Below are 25751 nucleotides of genomic sequence, written 5' to 3' on the forward strand. Positions count from 1 at the left end.
ATCTCATGTTTTTATCCAGAATGGAGATAACGTTTCTGATAGAATAGGCATTTCTGTTGACTAACTCTGGACCAAAGCAAACAATATAAGAATATCCATGAATTAGTCCAAATGTCAAGTCATCCAGACGTTTGCTCACAGCATTCCAAGCACATATATTGTTAAATACAGAAAACCATGGCACATACTCTGACACAAACAAATAAATCCACATCCCATTCGTTGCATTCATCTTATTCTTTAAATTGATTGACAGCAGTGCACATATTCACATGGGACCGAGCTTTGGAATTGAAGACCACCTCTCCCTGTCATTGACTGGCTTAGCAGTGCTGTCTTAAATTGTTTGCTGTGGCCCTGCACTGTTCTTTATATACACTTATTCTATCAGAATTTCGATTCTCCTTGAAAACATCAAATTAATTTTTTTTTCTTGGCCATTACTACAAGCCACATGGAATAAGTAAAATAAAAAAATATATTTGTGGTGGTATTCCTCTAAGCACTTTAATAGCATGGCACACAAGTCTTCATCCTTGATATATTGATACTACTTGAAATGAACTAGAGAAATGCTCCAGTTTAACTGCATAATGTTTACTATTTTGTCTGCTTCGATGCCGTATACATTGTATACCATGCAATGCCATGCAACCAGAACACTTACAAGAACTGGACACAGAAATTATTTTGAAGGGATCCTTCAGCACTCAGGCCAGGTTACTAAGTAAAAGGCAAACCTGGAAATATTCCTGCAAATATTTTTCAGCGTACTTGAACTTTGCCAGTCACCACTGCCTACATCAAACGCTACCTCTGTCGGGGTTCCCTGGGCGTAATCATTTCCTTTCTGCAAATTTTGCTCATATGAAACCATTAGAAAAAAGCGACACTTGACACAAAAACAGAAAAATATGAGTGTGTGTATGCCAAGATATTTCACACGACACATTGTGGTTTTTATTTTACCTCTGTTAAATTGGTGAAGTGAAGCACAGTAGATAGTGCTGTTAACTCAAAAGCCCATAAATTTGGACTTGAATTTTGAGCATTGTTACCATCTGTGTACAATACACTCTTTCAATCTGTGTCTACATGGGGATATTTCCTCACATGTACAATGTTTTTCTTACACACCCCCTAAGATGTGTGTGTTAGGCTAATTCATAAGTCTAAAATGAGCCCAGTGTGAGTGTATACATGTGAGTGAGCTCTGCAAATGACCGTTGTCCTGTCTTGTTTTGGTTTGTGCCTTCTGTCCCCTTTACTGAAGCGAGAAGCTCCAGACCATCACTAACTTAGATTGGATTGAGAACGTATGAGATTCCAGGCCCATAAGAAGTGTGGCAGTTCCCCCATGTTTGTATGGGTCTTCTCCTCCTACTTCCAAAAGTACAAGTTAACTGTAATTTGGCCATGTATAAGTGACTGTTGTGCAATGAGCCACCACACCATGAGGGATTATCTCCTGGCTTATAGCCACTGCTGCCAGAATAGGAAATGAGTCCCCATGGCCCTGAAGTAGACAAGTGGTTTATAAAATGGATGGATAGATGGACGAATTAATTACTAAGTAAGTCAAATGTTTGGTTTATGCTACACTGGAAATCCTCTACATAAATTAAACTGATTCCTCTACAGAAAGTTCAAAACCAATACAAACTGCATTCAAATAAACAAGAAAGGAGTTACATTAATGCAAGTCACGGAGAAGGCTCATATATTAAGACAACCAATGACTTACCTCCAAGACAGGTCCTGCACCAAGAATGATCTGCTCTACACCACTGGCAAATCCTTTCTGGCTTAAAGCTGTGAGATGGTGGATAAGAAAATTTGTACTCTGAGTCTTTCCAGATCCGCTTTCCCCCGATATGACAATGCACTGGTTTTTCCGTCGCTGAAGCATGGCGTGGTATGCTACATCAGCTACAGCATATATGTGTGGCTCCAGCTTCCCCAGATGATGGTTGTCATACATCTTGACATATTTTGGGTTATAGATTGGCAAGAATTTAAAGGGGTTAATTACTATCAGAATGCTGCCCACATAGGTGTAGATTTTTTCCTGCTTAAATCGGCTCCTTAAATTGTCCAAAAGGGTCTTTTCATTGAGGTCGGGCAAATTACAGAGATCATCATAATCTTTCTGCTGAGGCTGAGGCAGAAAACCCCTCTCCACCATCCGCCGGCGTTCCTCTGTGACCCGCAGCCACATCTGCAGATTTCCATAGTGGATAGAGCCATCTAGGTTCTTCTCTCGCAACAAAAAGCGATAATCATCACTGCTAAAACGGTTTTCTAATGCCATTCGGGGCCAGAGCATCATACGTTGCACTGGACAGTCTGTAGGATTGAGGATCCACTCCTCCCCACCAAATTCCTTGACCTCTGCAAGAACATAACATTTTGTTTTGTCCAACTGGAGCTTATTGATGAGAAAGTCTATGACCTCTGCAGCCGTGGTAATCTTACGTGCCGAGACTGGGCAGTAGATCGTCCCTTCTGCAATGCTCCCTGGATAGATTCGCAGGGTAAATTCCGAGTCCTCAAAGCGTCGTCTCCCTCCAACATCATGCACATTCATATTGGAGCAGCAGTTCCCATCAGCACTTGTAACACGTCCGTGAGAGGCCTGAGTGACTGTTTCAAGTCATAACAGCTGAAAAAATAGAAAAAAGACAGTTAATTACAAACACAGGAAGAGAGGATTGTTTGTTCAAAAATGCACTTTTAATTCCCAAAATAAAGAATGCTGCAGCACTAAATGGGTCGGTGGGGGAGGGGGTACAAATGAGACCTGAGACAAAGCCTAACCCTGCAAATCATTTAGATTACACAAATGCCATGCATTCATTAGGCAAGTGAGCTCACGTCAGAGGTCTCGCGCCCTGCAGCAACAGCAGCAGGGGGTCGTCCAAGTCACTTTTGGTGACACAGCGTCAAGGGGTTCATTGGGTTTCAGCATGTAGTGGCATTTGTTTAATATGAAAAGTCTAATAAGATACACCTAATTTATTGTGATGACCTATAAAAAAAGAATTTGCCTTCATCTCTCAAACAAAGGAATGGCCGAGGGATAGAGAATCAAGAAATACTGGTCAAATGAAAGAAAAACCAGTCAGGTCATGTGATGCAACAGCACAAAAATATGCACATTTTGGACTAAATACACACAGAAATTTCACTTATAGCTACAGGTAAGGGAAATAAGAAAACATTCACAAAAAGAACTGAGTTAAGCAGCTTTGAACATCAATAGGAAGGGGGTCAAGTCATTTGTATTTTAAACAAAAACATCCGCATTGTTTTGCTAAAGATGGATTTTGATTCCATTTAATCCAGGAAAATAGATGCAGAAAATTAAGCAGGATAAGCAGCTTTGAAAATGGATGGACATACAATTCACTAAGACCTTTTATTTGAGGGATGATAACCTTGGTGACTTTCCTATGGCTTTGCTAAAGCCAAGTAAAGTAACGGGGTCTTTAATACCAGGAATTGGAGTCAGAGGTAGAGAGGCAGTGTGGGCAGTCAAATGGCAGCCATAGCCTGAACTGGCAGAATAAGACACAAGGCTGGAACTGCCTCTGTGTCACCACAGCCATGCACACAAACGTACTAGACCAAGCATATCCACTGACCAAACCTTTTCATGTATTCATTTATTTGAATATACAGTATGTGTGAGGTTTCACCTGGCAAATTCTGACACTTAGAAACTGCTTATTCTACCACAGAGTTATAGAAAGGTGAAGTTTATTGTGAAAATATAACAAACAAAGCAAGAAGTAACACTGAATGGGACGCAATTCCATAACACTGAAGACTTCTGTACCAGCCAAACTAACTTGAAACTATTGTGAACATGGGGCACAAATGATAACTTAATACAGGACAGATAGATAGATACCAACGAGGAAGAACTGAGGAGAAGAAGAATGTAGATGAAAATAAACTTGGTTGCAATGGTGAATTAGATAAAGGATGGGGAAGGAGATGGAAAAAAATTGAGACAGAAACTTTCTAAAGTGTAGGATCACTTCACCAAAAAAGAAAAAAAAAGTCAAATGCAGATTATGCAAAGCGGAGCTTTCTTTTCAAGGTTACACCATCGCGATGAATGAGCATCTGAAACGCAAGCATCCTGGGGCTGTGATCCCGCCATTTCTTGAGAGGTAAGTTTTAGCGAGTAAAGTTAGTGTCACGTGATAACGTTGATGTTTATACTATAATGTGTATATCAAGGTTTCGACAATAATAGTTAACCCTTAAACCAACACATACTTGAGGGTTAATACACCCCGGACGCCAAATACTTTTTAGTGGCACTTTTTAAGTAACCGTCATAATTCACAAAGAAAATGTGAAATTTTAAATGGAACATATTTTTTTCATGCAAACAGCATCCCAATTACTGCAACACTGATCATTTTACAAACTGCAAATGAACTGTAAAAACTATAAAATAAACTACTGCAACAATTTATTATATGTTCAAGAAGCAACTAAAGCCATTGATGAAATTCAACTGCGCTTGAACTGGATGCACGCAAACACACAGAGGTGAGTGTTAATGACTGCTGGTTCGACTAGAGCAGCGGCTGAATCCCAGAGACAGTGGTGCTGCAGTTCTGCCAGGAGCGGCAGTGCTCATGAGCTGGCTGCTCAACTAATGTGGCTGCTCAACTGACTGATCAGCTCCGGTGTTCTGCCAAATTGCTTGGTGAAGCAAATATAGCCAGTTGCAGGGTTCAATGAATGTACGTCGTTGAATATACACACCCCCTGTATGCTGGCAAATTGCACTGAGACACAACTACAGCCGGCTGCAGCATTCAATGAATATACATCGCCGAAAAAACTTGGCATGCTGGCAAATTACACTGAGAAACAACTTTAGCCATTTGCGGAGTTCAATGAATGTACGTCACCATGTATACTCGGCTTCAGCGTGCTTCCAAATTGCACAGGAAACCGACTCTAGCTGGTTGCAGCAGTATAAGGGTTAAGTGAATGTTTGGTAATGTGTTTGGAGCTATAGTAAATGAGTGAATAGGAGTAGCTGAGCCGTCCAATTTTTTTCTTCTTTTTTCATATATTTGAGTTCATAAGAATAGTAAACCATCTCTAACTAATGTTAGGTAACTTGTGTTTTGGAGAATATCAGTAATTAGCTTGTTACATATTTCAGTCCATTATTTTTTATTTTGGCATAATATAGTACATTATGTGATAAACTACAACACATTTCCTTCAGAATGTGATGATTAAAACATCTTTCTCTGTCTTCAAAATCATTCTTGTGTATTCCTGCTACCTGTACTCCCTCTGAGTGTCTCTTCTCAGCAGCTGGAAACATTGTCTCAAAGAAGAAAGCCAGCCTCACACCAGTGCAGCTCACGTTCCTGCACTGCAATCAGGAATATATGAACTGAATCTTTTATAAACTGTACATTATAGTTTTATTTTGTTTGTATTGAAGCTTTATTTAAAAATTTGGACTTTAAGACACACCAGTGGATAGGGAATCCATTCCCGGGACTCCTGCATGTCATTCCCGTGAATCACGGGCTCCCGGGGATGACACAGAGCACAGGCATCTCACATGTGAATGGTTTTAGAACAACCGACACTTATTTTTAATAAAATTACTGCAATATGTTGACACCAATAAAAGACTAACCTTATTTACAAGCAGTTCATGCTGTCATATAAGTACACGTATCTAGTTCAGGGGTGCCCACACTTTTTCGGCTTGCGAGCTACTTTTAAAATGACCAGGTCGAAATGATCTACCTACATTAAAAATGCTATATATAGCATTATAATATATATATTATATATATATGGCATAGTTTTACTGTCAAATAATGCAAAGAATACGCGACACGTGTTTCGCCCTTTACATTGCGCCACAGCCTGTGGTTCGTTTATTTGACAGCATGTAGATCGGAGTAATTACATTCATGGCATTCGTAGTCTGAATCACAATCTGATTGTATGGGTGGTTACCTACCAGGTAACGCCTGTGTCGGCAAACATCCGCCACGGTGCCCTCTTCAGTTGCGAGAAGCAGATCATAGAATGGTGCAAAGTTTTACTGTCAAATAATGTAAAGAGTACACAACACGTGTTTCGCCCTAATTCTGGGCTCATCAGGCGTACACACTCACTGCACCCCCTCTCGGGAATCTAACCTCGGACGTCAGCATCAGAGGCGAAGCCACGGCGTGTGGTTTGTTTATTTGACAGCATGTAGATCGGTGTAATTACATTCATGGCATTCGTAGTCCGAATCACAATCTGATTGTATGGGTGCACGTAGGATGACCAGTGTGTTAGAAGCAAAGAGATCTCAGACTGGCCGCACTGTATGTCAATCAAGTGGCAAATGCCATAGGGAGGATATATGATAGACTAATGTTTAAAAAAAAAATTTTTTTGAATGCAAGCGATCTACTTGATCAGATACTAATACACTTGTTCTAAACAACGCCCGCGCTTGCCATTGCTGTGAAACAATGCCATTTCAGCTTTTACTGATGCATCCAGTTTGTCATCATTCCGTGATGGCAAATTTCTTGGCACAGATAATGCGGATGCAACAGACTGACGAATTGCAATTTCAAGTTGCTGTTCAAAGCTGTTGTCTGACAGATGTCAATGAAGTCTGCCCCATCCCGGCATTCGTGAGCTGCCGAGTGTAGACTCCTCCCAGTCCACTATATTCAGTCTTAGTCGGAGCCAGGAGACTGACAACTACTGCTGGTTGACAAAATTAATCTGCAAAACACTACACCGTGGGCCAAAAAACCGTGCCACTTAATTATTTTCAACAATAACTTTGTAATTTCTTGATCGATTTTTACACGCTGTATATGCGAGCTTGGCTGTTCCCGGTTACCCGGGAATTACAGAAGTTTCATTCCCGGGAATGCAGGAAAGAAAAATGTCCGGGAATCCCGGGCTCCCGATTGGATTCCCTACCAGTGGCCATTTTTGGTTAAGTGCACTTTTTTGTTTAAAGAATATGTGCACTTTAGCTTGTATTGTTTGATGTATTTCTTTTTTATTGTGATAGGCACACTAATATAAAACATCTGGTTATTTTCAATTTCATATGTTTCACTGGTTGTTGTTTTAATTTGATTATTATTAGTTTTAAATCGCGTTAAATGTAGAGACATCAGGGTGACATTCACAGACAGACAGACAGACAGTTTATTAATCCCAAAGGGAAATTCACATACTCCAGCAGCAGCATACTGATAAAAAACAATATTAAAGAGTGATAAAAATGCAGGTATAACAGACAATAAGTTTGTATAATGTTAACGATTACCCCCCTGGGTGGAATTGAAAAGTTGCATAGTGTGGGGGAGGAACGATCTCCTCAGTCTGTCAGTGGATTGGAAGTCCGATGTATATAGGCTGAACAGGACTGGAGAAAGTACAGTCCCATGCAGCGCTCCTGCGTTGCTGACCACAATGTCAGACCTGCAGTTTCCGAGACGCACATACTGAGGTCTGTCTGTAAGATAGTCCACGATCCATGCCACCAGGTATAAATCTACTCACATCTCTGTCGGCTTGTCCCTAAGGAACAGAGGTTGGATGGTGTTGAAGGCACTAGAAAAGTCCAGAAACATAATTCTTACAGCACCACTGCCTCTGTCCAAGTAGGCAAGGGATCAGTGTAGCATATAGATGATGGCATCCTCCTCTGCCACCTTCTCCTGGTATGTGAACTGCAGAGGGTCGAGGGCATGGTGGACCTGTGGCCTCAGGTGGTGAAGCAGCACCTGCTCCGTGGTCTTCATCACGCGATGTCTGGGTGATAGGCCGGAAGTCATTCAGCTCACTAGGACGTGAGACTTTTGGGACTATGTTGATGCAAGATGTTTTCCAAAGCCTTGGGACTCTCCCCGTTCCAGGCTTAGGTTGAAGATGCGCTGTAGAGGACTCCCCTGCTCCAATGCACATGCCTTCAGCAGTCGTGGCAATAATCCATCTGGACCCACTGCTTTGCTGGCACAAAGTCTCCTCAGCTCTCTGCTTACCTGGGCTGCTGTAATTGTGGGTGTGGGGAAACTCTCTCCTATGCTGGTATCAGCAGAAGGATGGGTGAAGGGTGCAGTACTCCGAGGTGAGAGTGGGTTAGGTTGGTCAAACCTGTTAAAGAAGTTGTTCATCTGGTTTGCTCTCTCCACATCTCTCTCGATGGTGGCACCCCGCTTTGAGCTGCAGCCAGTGATGATCTTCATCCTGTCCCACACTTCCCTCATGCTGTTGTTCTGCAACTTCTGCTCCAGCTTTCTCCTGTACTGCTCCTTTGCCGCCCTGAGCTGGACTCGGAGTTCCTTCTGCACGCGCTGAGCTCATGCTGATTACCACCTTTAAAAGACCTTTTCTTCTGGTTCAAAAGGCCCTTGATGTTACTTGTAATCCATGGCTTGTTGTTAGCATAGTAGTGTACTGTTCTTACTGGAACTACAATGTCCATACAGAAGTTGATGTAGTCAGTAGTGCAGCCAACAACCACCTCAATGTTCTCACTATATGATCCCTGCAGGATATCCAAGTTCGTAGTCCCAAAGCAGTCTCTCAGAGCCTGCTCTGCCTCAAGTGACAACTTCCTGAACAAGTGTGTGGTTGTAGGTAGCTCAGTCACTCTTGGTTTGTAAGTGAGGCTGAAGAAGAACCAGGTTATGATCTGCTTTCCCAAGCGCAGGCAGTGGGGTGGCGCTGTATGCGTCTTTAACGTTTGCATACAGTAGGTCGATAGTCCTATTTCCCCCCCCCGAGTGTTACAATCCACATACTAAGAGAAGGCAGGTAATGTTTTGTTCAGTGTCACATGGTTAAAGTCTCCAGCGATTAGCACAAGCTCCTCGGGGTGTTGCATTTATAGTTTAGCAACAGCGGAATGGATGATGTTACCCACTATCTCCACATCCGCCCGAGGAAGGATGTAAACGATAATAACAATGACATGTCCAAACTCTCTGGGCAAATAATAGGGACACAGACTTATGGCCAACAGTTCGATGTCCCTGCAGCGAGTGGAGATTTAGACATTTACATGTCCAGAGTTGCACCACCTTGTATTCACATAGACAGCGAGTCCTCCATCTTTCCACTTCCCGCAGGTATTTGTGTCTCTGTCCGCTCTAACTGTGCTAAATTCGGGTAGCTCCATGTTAGCATCTGGGATGTTAGTTGTTAGCCACGTTTCACAAAAACACAACAAACTGCATTCTCTGTAGGTCCTGACATTTTTCACCAGCACTGCCAGTTTGTTGATCTTATTTGGTAGTGAGTTCACATTTCCCAGGATCACAGAAGGCACCGAAGGCTTGTATAGCCACTTTCTCACTAGCCGCTTAGTTTTTAGCTTGGCGCCGGCTCTGCTGCCACGATACCGCCTTCTTACCTCGTCAGGTAAATAGGGAACCACACCGGCACGGGCCTTTGTTTGCAGCACATGAAGCTGACTACATGAACAGATGAGTCTCTGCGTGTAAAAATCCATGTCCAAGTAGTAAAAAGTGTCCAGGGAATGAGTCCACATAAAAGAAAGTGGAAGGAGTGATCAGTGAAATAGAGAAAAATAGAGAAAAGGGTAGAAAGATAGTCATACACGGAGCTGCTGGAAAGGCTGCCATTCTTGGCTGCGCCCAAGTCATAATTCCAGACGTGAGCAGATGAGGTAAGACACGTACTGGAGCCCAGACCAGAATGTGCAACCACAGGTCGCAGGCATCAAAATAGTCAGGCACGAAATAATCGTGACTAATCGGAAAAAAAATGGAACAATTAGTCGACTACCAAAATAATCATTAGTTGCAGCCCTGTAGATAGACAGAGAGACAGACAGACAGATAGATATGTTTATGTTAATTGGTTTCAAACTATTTTCTTTTCCTGTCTGTTTAAACAAATGTGTCTTTGTGTATTATACTCATTGTGTAACTAGTTATTTGTAAAATTAGCATTTTACCTGTGAGCTTGTCAGAGTGCTCTGTCGTGAACAGCAATAAACTGCATTGAACAAGCAGATAAACAGAGAGTCAGTGTTTTTACAGAACTGTGTCATTAATTTTTCTACTTGAAGTTATTTCTTCACAATCATGGCATATATTATTTTGTCACATGAAATTATTATCATTATTATTCAAAAAAATAACTAACCTCTTCTTGCATTTTATAATGTAGGTGAAGGGTATTAGGTTCAAATTATAAAGAAAAGCCTTAAAACTTTCCTACTACATATAATAATACAAAGCAAACCAAAAAATGTTATGCATTGATCCACTTCTTAAGATTATATACTTATTGTAAAATCCAGCTTTCCATGTCATTTTAAGAAGGTAAAAAAAGCAAAAAGCAAACCATTGTTGTATGATTCAGCCATTTAAATACAGACCGCTTGAGCATGTCTCTTTGTTGCTTGTCTTCCTCCGCAGCACCCTTTCAACCCCGCTAAAACGACACACTATGGAAAGTGCTACATATACTATGTTTCAAAAATCTGAGGGTTTTATTAGAAAATACAATGCAGTGTAAACAGTTCAGTTTAGACTTATTGTTATGTGAACAAATTTACAATGAAAAACTCTTATGTGCATTTTTAAACCACGTTATCACTTCTCCACAGGCTATGTAAAATAACAACACTTGGAGGTTTGGCATAAGGTTGTCATAAACTCACCCATGACAATCACTGCAAGCAAACAAACAAGCATGAACAGTTCCTTACTTTGAGAAACTAGAATGAAGAATCTGATATAACTGTATTATTTCCAGTTTACTTTTGTTGTCACAAGCATATCTCATGAATGTAGAAGGCATGTTTTCTACTTTAAAATGGACATATTCGGTGAATTTTAAGGCCTTACTTTATAATGGGACCCCAGTAACCATTAGCTCCATTATACCATGTAATAGCAGGCTAATTATTTTTGCAAATTTTGCAAAAATGTCTACAAATATGCTTCACTGTATGGCATAATTTCATGTGGCAAATTAACATATATTATTATGGTGAAGAAATAACTTCGACTTGAAAAAAACTGAACTTGTTCTTTAATGATACAGTTTACAGAATCACATTCTATCTATAAACAGACCTGAAAATACCACACTTCTCCTTTAACATGTAATAATCTAGTGAGGTAAACCAATGTAATCCATACACTGTAGACTCTATGTCAAGCTGTATTGAAGTGTAAGAAGTAACCATTACAAATGGGGAAAAAATCATCCATCACCCATTTTCTACCCAACCTTTCCAGTTCAGGGTGACAGAGAAGCAGCATTGTTAAATTCCACTCCCTGTAACAGTTTAACAACAAAGTGAATTATTCTGCTATTTAGCATGTTTAGTAGTGCTCACTCTGAATACTGTATTGGTAGCAAAAAACAGAAAGCAAAGTGGAACTAAATGAAGAGAACATTTAATAGATATAGGCAGTCCAATGTCTGGACGTTAGCGGCACAGGCTAAGAACGAGTAGTTTAGCTCAATTAATGTCAGTCAAAGCATCCTCAGCCTTATTCTAGCCAGTACTTGGGTACTAGCAGTAATACCTCAAGATTGCGATGGTAAGGACACAGGCAGAGTGAGAGATACCTGTAGACAAGTTTAGCCATTGCACTCTTACAATATCTATTCTGCAATGGTGTGCAATAAAAATTAAGAATTCATTGGTTTGCATGGTCTATTAAAACAATTTATAATAAAGGTGCAAACTTTTACAGCAGGAGTTCCCAAATAACAAATCCACAGCAGCTCCCTATTAATTACCAAAGCTTTCTGCTGTGTCAATATAAATAGGTGTGTATGTGGCAGTCCAATACACTGAGCTGGACAAGCGCAGCATTTGGCATTCAAGACCAGTGCCTTTGGCTTTAGCTCCATCAGCTTTTTCAAAGCTTGTCCTTGAAAAGATGCATATCTGAAATGTGATGTCATTGATTAAAAGGAAATGGGGATCTGATTTCTTTCAGTGAAGGATAAAGCAGGCTTTCTAAAAAAGATAAAGTCTTTAATCCCTAAAGTCCCCCCTTCCAGTGTAAAGCAATCACTTTCTTTCCCAAATAAAATTACAACCAAAAAAAAGTTAAGCCTTCAAACCAAAAAGAAGTCTTAAGCAGTAGACAGATTCTGCTCCTGTCCAAACATTTACTTCTGCTTTTGCAATAACAGTAGAATTTTTATGATCTTTAATTCAAACCTCCTAAGCTATAAACCAGAGAGAAAGAAGTCATAAAAATGATGGCAGCTTTTGTGTTTTAGCCTTTGTAAAGATTTCAAATTTTTTATTATTATTTTTGAAAAGAAACCCCTGAGTTTTTATAGTTCTGGCAAAAATCCAAACTCATCTACAATGATACATTCATAAGAAAATGTTTTGATGAGAAAAGGCCATTCAGCCCCGCAGAGCTTGTCGACTCCTATTCAGCTTGCGTGTCCAAAGCAACAGAGGCCGAATGGGACAAAACACAAACTCAGTGCTAGGTAACTCACTCCAGCTATTTACACAACTCTGCTGGAGTGATCTGAGCTCCTGTCGCACAGCTCCAGGAGGCTGGGTTCAAATCTCAGCCCTGGTGCAGCCTCTAGGGAGTTTACATGCACTTTCCAGGTCTGCACTCGTTGTGTGGGCAGGTCACATCTTCCTGCTGCCTCCAAGCTGGTTTGGTCTGAGCAAGTGTGCAAGAATGTGCCCCTGATGGGTTCCTGCCTTATACTTGATGGAGCCAGGAGAAGTTCCAGCTCTATGTGAAGCTGAATAGGTTCAGGAAATAGAACATTAGAACAATCTAGACGAGATCAGGCCATTCAGCTCAACAAAGCTCACCAGTCCTATCCACTTAATTCTTCTTAAAAAAAAAAACTAAACAAAAAAAAACACATCAAGTCTAGTTTTGAAAGTCCCGAATGTCTTACTGTCTACCACGCTACTTGGTAGCTTATTCCAGGTGTCTGTGGTTCTCTGTCTAAGGAAAACTTCCTAATGTTTGCAATTTACCCATAACAAGTTTCTGACTGTTTTCCCAAGTTCCTGATGAACTCATTGTAAAATAACAGTCTTGATCTATTGTACTAATTCCCTGATTTTAAACACTTTAGTCATGAAAAAGATGGATAAATGTGTAGAAAAGTCTTCTCTAACAATTGAATGATACAGTGGAACCTCGGTTCACCACCGTAATTCATTCCAAAACTCTGGTCGTAACCCGAAGTAATTTCCCCCATAAGATTGTAAGTAAATACAATTAATCCGTTCCAGACCGTACAAACTGTATGTAAATATATATTTTTTTTAAAGATTTTTAAGCGCAAATATATTTAACAACACCATAGAAAGCACAGCGCAATAGTAAAATAAATGTAAAAACACTGAAAAACACAGAGATAAGCTTGAAAGCACGCACGCACGTCTAACCAAGAACAATGCAACACGTACGGAAATCATTGGCGCGCACAAACCGAAAGGGATACTGGCTTGTTCATATAGAGTGTGTGGTCGTGAACAGATGCAAAAGTTTGGCAAACTTTTTGGTTGCAACCCGATTTGTATGTGTTCCAAGACGTTTGTGAACTGAGGTTCCATTGTATTTACACCTAGTAAGAGTCTAGTAGAGGCCCTGTCTCCCATTTTGGAATGCATTTAGTTAACATAATCACTTCATGATTTTTACCAATGCACCTTTATAGGCTCCTTCAGTCCCTCCTCAAGTCCCACAGTCCTGGAATAAGTATAGCAGCTCATTGATGGATTTTGTCCACAGTTGTTTAATCTATGGGGCTAAATGTACACTTGATAGAACTTTACAAATGTTCTTCAAAGCTTAAGCAGAATGTCTCTTGATGTAAAAACCCAGAATTGTCATTGGCTTTGTTGCTGCTTCTTTATTTTCTCCATACCACAGCTTCCTCATGCGGCTTACTTTCCAAACCTTCCAACTTCTCTTCTCTTCAACTATATGTGGCCACCTGACCATCACACCCATATGAGTTTTTTTAGACATTCCATTCCAAAACCATAGGCAGGAATATGGAGTTGATCCCTCCATTGCCCTACTTTTCTGAGAAGGCTTTCCTCAAGACACACTGTTCTTGGGCTAATGTTTCTTTGAGAGGCAGCTTGGAACTCTGTTGTGAGTGATGCCACTGTGTGGATAGCTAATTTTTTACACGATATATGCTTCTGTACTCGGCTCCCCCAGTCTGTGAGTTTGGGTGGTCTACCACTGCGCTGTTGCTGCTCCTCAACACTTCCAGTTATCTGTAAATGCTGTTATTGTGAAGTGGGGCAGATTTAGCACAGCAGAAATTTAATGTATTAACTTGTGGTACATGTGGCATTCTATGACAGTGCTACATTTAAAGTCTCTGATCTCTTCAGTATGAGCCATTCTATTGCCAATGTTTATCAATAGAGACTGCATGGCTATGCACTTGTATCTTTGCCCCTATTAACATTGAAACACCTGAATTCAGTCATTTGTAGATACTTTTGGTCATAAAGTGTACCAAAACTTGTTTATACCCATCTGTCCAGTTCCAACAGTGTGGTTGAATGGTCACATTAATGCTTAAGTGTCACCATTTGCTTGTTTTCAACTAAACTGCAGACATTTTGCATTGAACAGAAACAGGTTCCCTTGATATTGCAGACCAGGATCCTCTGCAGATTTCTTTATTTTTGTGTTACATTTATTTACACAGATTAGCATAACCATTTTAAAATTATTCAGACAAAGTATAAAATGAGTAGCCACAATTCTTGAAAAGAACTAAAATGTACCAAGTGCAAAAACAAAGTTCAGACTGTGAGATCATTTAAAAGTATGAACGAGGCACATAATTTAATGAGTTTATTAAGAGACACAAGTTAGGCTCTGATTAAAAAGCAGATCAGAAAGAAGATTTGCCCCAATGTTAAAATACTACAGAACAAGTTCAGTAACTAGAAAGCAACATATAAAAGGAGAAATTCTGCATTTTGAATTTATCACTTCTTCTTTGCGCTAATAACACCACAAATACTAAAGGCAAAAAACTTTAGGTAGATTTTATTATCCCAAAGGGAAACATGTTTGCAGCAGGAATGCACAAACGTAAAATATTATTACACAGAAACACAAAATAAGCCAAGAAACATGAAAAGATTTTTTTGTTTGTTTTTTTTTAAATCAGAACACACAGTTAGTGTTCTTACATATAATAATGGTCAAGTCCAACAGTAAAAAAATAAATAAATAAAAGTTTATCACAGCTCCTAGGCCCACTTGAATTCAAAATGCTAATAGCATTGGGAATACAAGGGTTCTTAAATTGATTGCTTTTGTGCACGGGAATCCAAATCTGCAGCCTGATAGAAACATTTCAAACTTTGCAAATAGGACAGCAGCTTTTAGACAGACATGAATTGGCCTTCTTGTTGATCCGCTTATGATACAATTCATATAAAGAAGACACTTGTAGACAAATAACTTAACCACTAACTTCTCTGAAGATTTTGTTCTTAATACTAAGATTCCCAAACCAAAAAAAACCAAAGCATCAAAAGATTCAGTAAAATACAATGAAAGACAATGTTTCAGCTGTATAGCTTTAAACAGGTGAGTGGCCATTCACTTTTGAAATACATCAGAGATAAAGGGGATTACCAGAAAAGGACTTGAATAGAAAATATCAGTAATGTATATGCAAATGATAAGGTACTGTATATATCTGACCCCCAAACTTCCGTTTCAAAAGATATTGGGACTCTAAGTTCCGGCTAGATAAAGTCGGGCTCACCTCGACGCACAGCTTGGACTCTGGAACCAATCTCCTTGAGAGGGGCTGGACTCCTCTACCATTCTGGAGTTTCCTCCGGTGAGAAGTGCCGAGCGAGTGTGGGCATACTTGTTGCCTCCTGACTTGGAGCCTATTCATTAGGGTTTACCCCGGTGGACGAGAGGGTAGCCTCCCTCCGCCTTCGGGTGGGAGCACGGGTCCAAACTGCTGTTTGTGCGTATACGCCAAACAGCGGTTTGGAGTACCCACCCTTTTTGGAGTACCTGGAGGGGGTGCTAGAGGGCATACCTTCTGAGGACTCCCTCATTCTACTGGGAGACTTCAGTACTCACGTGGGCAATGATAGTGAGGCCTGGAAGGGTGTGATTGGGAGAAATGGCCCCCTGATCTGAACCCGAGCGGTGTTTTGTTATTGCACTTCTGTGCTCATCACGGACTGTCCATAACGAACACCTTGTTCAAGCATAGGGGTGTTCATATGTACACTTGGCACCAGGACACCCTAGGCCTCAGTTCGATGATCGACTTTGTGGTCGTGATGTCAGACTTGCGGCCACAGGTCTTGTACACTCAGGTGATGATAGTGGCGGAGCTGTCAACTGATCCCCACCTGGTGGTGAGTAGGCTTCAATGGTGGGGGAGGATGCCGGTCAGGCCTGATAGGCCCAAATGTGTTGTGAGGGTCTGCTGGGAACATCTGGCAGAGTCCCCTGTCAGACGTAACTTCAACTTCCGCCTCCGGCAGAACCTCGACCACGTCCCGAGGGAGGTGGGGGACATTGAGTCCAAATGGGCCATGTTCCGTGCCTCTACTGTTGAGGCGGCTGACCGGAGCTGTGGCCGTAAGGTGGTTGGTGTCTGTCGTGGCGGCAATCCCCGAACCAGTTTGTGGACACCAGCGGTGAGGGATGCTGTCAAGCTGAAGAAGGAGTCCTACGGGACCCTTTTGTCCTGTGGGACTCTGGAGACAGGTAATAGGTACCAGCAGGCCAAGTGGAATGCGGCCTCGGTGGTTGCTGAGGCAAAACCTCGGGCGTGGGAGGAGTTTGTGGAGGCCATGGAGAACGACTTTTGGACAGCATCGAGGAGATTGTGGTCCACCATCCGGCATCTCAGGAGGGGGAAGCAGTGCAGCGTCAATACTGTATATGCTGGGGATGGTGCACTGCTGACCTCGACTCAGGACATTGTGGGTCAGTGGGGGGAGTACTTCGAAGACCTCCTCAATCCCACTAACATGCATTCCAATGAGGAAGCAGAGGCTGGGGACTTGGAGGTGGGCTCCCCCATCTCTGGGACTGAGGTCACCAAGGTGGTCAAAAAACTCCTTGGTGGCAGGGCCCCGGGGATGGATGAGATTCCCCTCGGAGTTCCTCAAGGCTCTGGATGTTGTAGGACTGTCTTGGTTGAGACATCTCTGCAACATCGCATGGACATTGGGGACAGTGCCTCTGGATTGGCAGACTGGGGTGGTGGTCCCCGTCGTTAAGAAGGGGGACCAGAGGGTGTGTTCCAACTACAGAGGGATCACACTCCACAGCCTACCTTGAAAAGTCTATTCAGGGGTAATGGAGAGGAGGGTCCATCAGATAGACGAACCTCAGATTCAGGAGGAACAGTGTGGTTTTTGTTTTGGTTGCGGAACAGTGGACCAGCTCTACACCCTTAGCAGGGTCCTGGAGGATTCATGGGAGTTTGCCCAACCAGTCTACATGTGTTTTGTGGACTTGGAAAAGGTCTGTACTGACCCCTACTCTCTTCTTTTGTTTCTTTTTCCGGTTTCTTTGTGGTGGTGGCCTGCGCCACCTCCACCTACTCAAAGCTTCATGATGCTCCAACAACGATGGATGGATTTAAAGGCAGAAGTCTACATGACCATCATCATCATCAAGCCCTTCCGTGAGAACCCTAAATCCAAAGAGGACGGTTTCATTTATGTTAGGTAGAATGCCCAGAGGGGACAGGGCGGTCTCATGGTCTGGAATCCCTACAGATTTTATTTTTTCTCCAGCCGTCTGGAGTTTTTTTGTTTTTCTGTCCCCCCTGGCCATTGAACCTTACTCTTATTCGATGTTAATTAATGTTGATTTATTTTGTTTTCTTATTGTGTCTTTTATTTTTCTATTCTTTATTATGTAAAGCACTTTGAGCTACTGTTTGTATGAAAATGTGCTATATAAATAAATGTTGTTGTTGTTGTTTGACCGTGTCCCTCAGGGAATCCTGTGGGGGGTGCTCAGGGAGTATGGGGTACAGGACTCCCTTATAAGGGCTGTTTGGTCCCTGTACAACCGGTGTCAGAGCTTGGTCTGCATTGCCGGCAGTAAGTCAAACCCGTTTCCAGTGAGAGTTGTACTCCGCCAGGGCTGTCCTTTGTCACCGATTCTGTTCATAACTATTATGGACAGAATTTCTAGGCACAGCCAGGGTGTTGAGGGGGTCCAGTTTGGTTGACTCAGGATTGGGTCACTGTTTTTTGCAGATGAGGTTGTCCTTTTTGCTTCATCAGGCCGTGCTCTTCAGCTCTCTCTGGATCGGTTCGCAGCTGAGTGTGAAGCCGCTGGGATGGGAATCAGCACCTCCAAATCAGAGACCATGGTCCTCAGCCGGAAAAGGGTGGAGTGCCCTCTCAGGGTTGGGAGCGAGATCCTGCCCCAAGTGGAGGAGTTCAAGTATCTCGGGGTCTTGTTCACAAGTGAGGGAAGAATGGAGGGTGAGATCGAAAGGCGGATCAGTTCCGCGTCCTCATCGATGCAGGCTCTGTATCGGTCTGCCATGGTGAAAAAGGAGCTCAGCCGTAAGGCAAAGCTCTCAATTTACCAGTCGATCTATGTCCCTACCCTCGCCTGTGGTCATGAGCTATGGGTAGTGACTGAAAGTACGAGATCGCGAATACAAGCGGCTGAAATGGGTTTCCTCCGTAGGGTGTCTGAGCTTTCCCTTGAAGTCATCTGGGAGGGTTCAGAGTAGAGCCGCTGCTCCTCCGCATCGAGAGGAGTCAGATGAGGTGGCTCTGGTATCTGATCAGGATGCCTCCTGGACGCCTCCCTGGTGAGGTGTTCTGGGCACGACCAACTGGGAGGAGGCCCTGGGGAAGACACAGGACACGCTGGAGGGATTATGTCTCCTGGGTGGCCTGGGAATGCCTCGGGATTTCCCTAGAAGAGCTAGAAGAAGTGGCCGGGGAGAGGGAAGTCTGGGCATCTCTGCTCAAGCTGCTGCCCCCGTGACTCAATCTCGGATAAGCGGAAGAGGATGGATGGATGAATTATGATCATGAGAAAATGAGCCAGAACATTTAGAACAAATTTAAAGTTAATATACTGGCTGTCATAAAAGCCTGCAGCAATCATGGCCTTTCAGGGTTGGGAGTAGAGCTTCTTCATGAAATAGAGGATTCACAATTTTTTGACTTAGAATTGAAAATTTTGTTAATACAATATTTATACTCACTGAACAAATTATTAGGGACACCTGTACATCTGCTTAGGCATGCAGTTATCTAGGCAGTCAATCCTGTGGCAGCAGAGCAATGCATAAAATCATGCAGACACAAGTTGTTAGCTTCAGTTAATGTGAACAATGCTAGAATAGGGAAAAAAGGTGATTGCTGGTGGAATCGTGACAAGATTGTTGGTGCCAGATGGGCTGGACTGAGTATTTCTGTAACTGCTGATGGGATGGGTGTTGGTAGAATTTTTACTCACAACGGTATCTTGCGAATAATTTGAGAAACAAAAAACATCCAGTGACCGAAAAACCTTCTAGATGAGACGAGTCTGAGGAAAATAGCCTGATTGGTATGAGGTGACAGAAAACCTACAGTAACTCAGACAGTCTCACCATACAAGTATGGTGAGAAGAAAAACACCTCAAAGTTTACAACATATCCAACCTTGAGGAGGATGAACTACAACAGCAGAAGACCATGTTGGGTTCCACTCCTGTCAACCAAGAACTAGGGTTGCATATGGGTATACCAGTAAAGGAAATGTACTGAAAATCCCAAATTTTAAAACAGTATGGTACCAGCATTTCCAGAAAAACATCTGTTGAGTAGACTCAACTACACATTTTGGTGCGACTGCAACTACCCCAGGAACCTCCGACACCTTAGCTTTGATGTGAATGGGACTTCATGAGGGACAACCCCAACTCCTTAACTGCTTGGACATGCTTGGGACTAATTGATATCAAAGAGGGAAGAGGTGTATAGTCTGGCACGATAGCCCAGTGCATCAGAGAGGCTGCAGTAAGACAGGGGGGTATTGCAGTTATCCCTTAATTTCTATCAGAACCATTTTGGTAGCGGCACCGAGGTCTGAAAGCTGACCCATTACTACCAAGAACAGAATGCCAAGGCTTTAACAGGCGCAGGCTCACCAAACCTGGACAGTTGAAGATTGAAAAGATGTAGCCTGGTCTGATAAATCTTGATTTTTGCTGAGGCACACAGATGGCAGGGTCAGAATTTTGCACTAATAGCATGAACCCATGCACCAGACCTGCCTTGTGACAACACTCCAGGCTGGTGCTGTTGGTGGTGTAATGGTGTGGGGAATGTTTTCTTGGCACACTTTGGACCTGTTATTACCAATTAAATCACCTCTTGAATGACACAGCTTATTTAAGTATTCTTACTGACCATGTGCCTGCCTTCATAACCACAATTTACCCATCGTCTAATGGCTACTTCCAGCTTGATAATGCACCATGTCACAAGCCAAAAATTATCAATGTCAATGTCAACTTTATTTATATAGCACATTTAAAACAACATAGGCATTATCTCAAACAGATTTCATGAACATGACGATTAGTTCAGTGTTCTTCAGTGACCTTCCTAATCATCTGAATCTGGATCTGAATCATATAAAAGACCTATGGGATGTGGTAGAATTGGAGATTCACAGCATAAATGTGTGGCTGTCAAATCTTTAGAAATGACAAGATGAAATCATGTGAACATGGACCACAATCTCTACAGAATATTTCCAACATCTTGTGGTATCCATGTCTTGAACAACTGAGGATGTTCTATGAGTAAAAGGAGGCCCTTCTCAGTGTCAGTATAGGCCATAACCTTCGCACACTGAGACATAGCATAAGCCTTGGATCTGCTATTGAATTCTCAAAAAAATATAAGCAGTCATTACAACACTGTCATGTCACCCACATACTGACAGTGAAATGTAAACAGTCCAATGACAAACAACACCGTTTTTTATTGAATTGCATTTCTGCCATCTCTTAAGACAAACAGCTTTCAGAACGTTCCACCCATAATTTGTTACCAAGCAGTGCAACTTCTTACAAATTCCATGAAGCAACAATCTCACCGTTGGGGGAGGGGGAAATGCGGCTCTGTTCCAATGGAGTCTCAATATAAAATCAGCACTAATGAAATGAACTGTTAAGCACGTGTAGAGCTCCACAGTTCTGCTACACCATAAATCTGTCATAGCTACAAAATAGTCTGCAAGTCTGTTTTAGTATTCCCTCCACAGCTGGTGTATACTGTAGAGATGATAATACAACTGGCACAAAATAGCTGCAGGAGGGGCCTGCCTATCATTTTAAGTACATTGGCTATTTTTCTGAAACCCTTAGTCATCACAGTATTAATAGGAATTGTAGCTTTTGCCATGTGATAAACAATCGCTTCTATAAGATAAGTTGGCTGCAATTAGACCAAAACACAGCAGCAAGAATTTTAACTAAAAAGGCAAAATCCAAGCATATCTTGCCAGTCTTAGCATCACTGCACTAGTTATCTGTGTCCTGTAGGTTTGATTTTAAAGGTTCTAAACAATCTAGTACTTTGTTATATTTTGGACTGCTTGTCCCTCTATGTTACTAAACGTAATTTTAGATCCTCCAATATCATCTTAGTCAGTATTCTGAAAGTGAAGAATAAAGGAACTGGTAAGAGCTTTCTGTTTTTACACACCAAAAATCTGGAATATTTTCCCTTTAGAGGTATGCTACGTCAGGACAGTTGAACGATTCAAAAAAACAGACTTAAAACATATATCTTTAATTGGACTTTCTCTTGATCACTTAGATTACTAGCATCATTAGCTTTCATTTTTACAGAGTGGAGGAAGAAACTGATTGTTTTCATTTGTATAAATTTGTAGTGTTGCTACTAGCACAAAACAATATTTGCAAAGTATGTGCCCTTGACTGTCATTATCTTTTTTATGTCTGTCAGGAAAAGGGGTAAGCTTGCAATTCTTTGAAAATGTTAAACTGTGCTAAAAAGTCATCAAGGAGTCAACTAGTTTGTCATCCCTTTTGTCATGTAATCTGATAGTCAAAGGCAACGCGATCAGGAACTGCAGTCATCAAGTTTGACATCCACTCCAACTAGGGGTCGTCTGATGTAACATGGGCTTTTCTTCACTCATTTTGATACTCTTGCACGCACAAAGATGCTTCCCCCCCTCTTGTCCCTATACTCAAATATTACTGTGTGCTAGAGGTAAAGTAACATTGCATATACTGTGGACATTCACTTGTTACAATAAAGCATGTTCAGTCCGAGCATCTTTAATACAATCACAGAAGGTTTTATGTACTGATTGTCTCAGCGCAAATACTGCACAATTAACCATTTTATTTTCTCAGCCAGTACTGAGAAATTATCTGAAATTGTGATTTTAATATAATTACTTGTATAGCCCTAGGTAGGAAGAACTTGAGAGGAAATTAATATTCATCTTGTTATGTAATTATTTGTGGTGTGCAGACTTTTAAATTACTGGCTTTTGAGTGTTTTTCAAGAAGAATACTGCAACAAAAAAGTTAATAAAAAACAAAACTACATCTAAACTGCTATTACCTAGTGAATAATGACAATTAAATGTATACCAAAATTAAGATATTTGAAAATATGCAATCTCTATTTGCATTTTTCAGTTTACAAGTGCGTAATTTCTTTTTCACTGTACTCTATTCATTAAAATCAAAGGCAAAAAACAAAATTCCATTTTAACATAGATGTCAAAAAATAAAAATATTACATTAGGTTAATTGTCAACTAGTGGAAAAAAATGCATGCAAAATTCTAACATAAGCGGAAATAAGGTTAAAACAGAAATGATGGATCCATGCTATTAATCTTCAATGACAGGATGATGGGATTTGTCAATATGTAGCAGGCAATTTCTCTACAATTACATCATGTTTCCTACTGATCCTAATTTAATGTAGTGCTCTTCAAAGTCAGCAGTGTCTCAATGCACTTAAGCGGGTGTTGGGGGAAGAACGTTTCTATAAGCAAAGCAAGTACAGGCAGAGTAAACAGATTGCTAGAGTCACAGTGAAAGCCAGCAATGAAATCTGAACCTGAAAAACTGTGGCTTAGAATCAGGCTTGTTATCCACACTACACATTGCCTTTGGCACACAGCATTGTTGTCTTTCTTCTTTCTTTCCAACACATACCAATCAAAGTCAAAACAGCAAAAACTTGTGGGAAAAAGGAATGGGCAATTTCAGCTAATCTTACATTTTCTTATCTCATGGTATTCAAAGATTAATCAAATATATTCAGTGGGAAACAGCAATGGGCATTTTTGACTAACCTTGCATTTTAGTAATGTACAGCATATTCTAATATTGAGAAAACGCATTCTTAAGGGAACAGAAAGCCACATTCCAACATGCACACTTGCATCAAATAGCAAAGAGCTTCTAAACTTGGCACAGACGGTGGAACTGGGTACAAATCCCAAGTGCTAAGTGCACACTTTTTTCTTTTCCTGTAAAACACAGACTTATAATCTCAGAGCTTTGAACTCAAGATCAGCAGTTTGCCTATTTTATGCCAATACAATATGTTTTTCACAATTATAAATTATTTTGCAAACCTTTGTGTAGACTATTTTTTCAGTGCAAATACAAAAAGCACTGACTTTTCCGTTTACTTGGCTTTTTAGCATGGTGTGCCTCTTGAAGCCAGATATAATCAAACAGATCAGGCAGAGACACTCACTCAAGCAGCCACTTCACCCTTGCTGGCTGATAAGGTGCAAGTTTGGTTGAGTTTCCAAAATAAAAATCGACATCTCTCCAATGTTTTGGGAATGTATTTGGTGTACTTTGGCATAAAAGAGGGTGCTGATTAATATCTTACATTTACTTATTTGGCTAACAACTTTAATCAAGGTGACTTGCAACATTTGGGTACATTTATAAGAATACAGCATTGCCCCCAACCAACACCACAACTGCTGCCCGAAATTGGATTAATCAGGTTCAGGAATGTCATATTCCCCGGTCCCAAGAAAATCTCAGCTCTTAATATAAATAACTGAAGTCAATCTGGACATTTGAGTCTTCTATCTTTCAACCACAGATAAAACAAACCTTGGTAATATCACAAAAAAAAAAAATAAAAAAAATAAAGCAGCATTCTCCTCACCCTGCAAAGAGCAGAATTTTTTGTGCTTTCCCTTTTTTTCTCTCTAAGACTGTACATGTGTTCTAAATACCCGTTGCATGAAATAATTTTACATTTTAATTTTCTCCCTTTGTGGATTTCCAGCTACAAATATATATATTGTATTTGTGTGTGTGTGTGTGTATATTAATATATATATATATATATATATATATATATATATATATATATATATATATATATATATATATATATATATATATATATATATATATATATTATATATATTGATGATGATGTGGGGTTTTTGGCGTTTTCATTGGATAGCCACATTTCAGCCAGTTCTCTGGCACTTTTAGTATTAGGCTTGAATTTTACTTTCACGATACGCCAGTTACACACTTTGTCAATGAGCAGAGAGCCATTACTCAGTTTGTAACATTGAAGGACAAAAAATTGTACCAATTGTCGACCAAAAGATTGGGCTCATGTGCACCTAAGAATCCAATGTCAAAATGTCAGCTCCTTCCTTTATGTACTCTCCAAATGCTCAGTGCTCTTGGTCTGGCTTGTAACTCTGCTCAACAGCAGAACCTTCTGTTGCCTAGGGCGTGGGTGCAACAGATAAAAGAGCGATCCCTTTTACTCCATAAGGCAACCTGGTGCTGGACTTGACAAGTGGAAGACTGTCTAAATTATAGGGAGACAAGGGTACCAAACCTTGCTAAACAAAAGTAAAGCAGTTGCCTGAGCAAGACATAGACCTACGTAAAATCCATACATATCTTGCTAAAAATGGGAGTCAACTGGGAGTCAAACGTAAATTTTATGCTACCAAATGAAGACAACTGTATGTGAAACACTGAAGAAAACTGCAGTACTGCCCACAACAAGATGGTGCAACTAAGGTAAAGAAGGAAAAGAGCTCCTGAACAAAGAAAGAAAAAGCACTGAGCTCTGTTCCATGTTTCCTGGAGAAAGCCAAATCAGAAGGAGTGGAACAAAGCATCTCCTACACCCTGAGTCAACAGGAAACGAACCAAAAGTGCAGCTACTTTGACTGCAAAAACTGTTACTTAGAAACTTGGTAGTTAAGATAAAGCCAGCTACTGTATTGTGATTATTGGTATCAATGTAAGTGAAAAGTAATAACCTCTGTGAGTGACACATTTTTAGCTGTTAGAAGTTTCTTTTCCTAAATTCAGAATGAAGGTTCTGAACAGCTTCACACACACATGTACGCAGTGTATATGATGGTAAAGCAGTACACACAAGGTGTTAGCAAATCGATTTGATCATGGTGCAGAAGCTAGAAACTTAATATCTAGCTAAAGAACTTATCCATCTTAATACATACATTATGTGCCTTTATCTATTATAGGGAAAAAGTTCAAATTAAACTAGCATAAATGTATGTTTTGTGTTTTTTGTTATTGTCTATATATGTGTGTGTGCACGTGTGTGTATCTCTCCTAGGAGCTTTGAATGAATTTGCAGATATCAGTCAGGGTCTTAACCCCACTGTGTGA

General features: G+C 40.9%; 1 protein-coding gene across 7 annotated transcripts in view; it reads right to left on the minus strand.

Moving 5' to 3' along the window:
- Nucleotides 1-25751, minus strand: part of myo9aa (myosin IXAa) — a 470016-nt gene that overhangs the window by 300342 nt on the left and 143923 nt on the right. For all 7 annotated transcript variants that reach the window (XM_039773456.1, XM_039773459.1, XM_039773460.1 and 4 more), the window contains exon 4: nt 1745-2662. In XM_039773456.1, the coding sequence (XP_039629390.1) occupies nt 1745-2587 (843 nt within the window). In that variant the 5' untranslated portion in view covers nt 2588-2662. The remainder of the gene's footprint in view (nt 1-1744; nt 2663-25751) is intronic.

The sequence above is a fragment of the Polypterus senegalus genome, chromosome 12 (assembly GCF_016835505.1).
Source record: "Polypterus senegalus isolate Bchr_013 chromosome 12, ASM1683550v1, whole genome shotgun sequence".
Taxonomy (NCBI): domain Eukaryota; kingdom Metazoa; phylum Chordata; class Cladistia; order Polypteriformes; family Polypteridae; genus Polypterus; species Polypterus senegalus.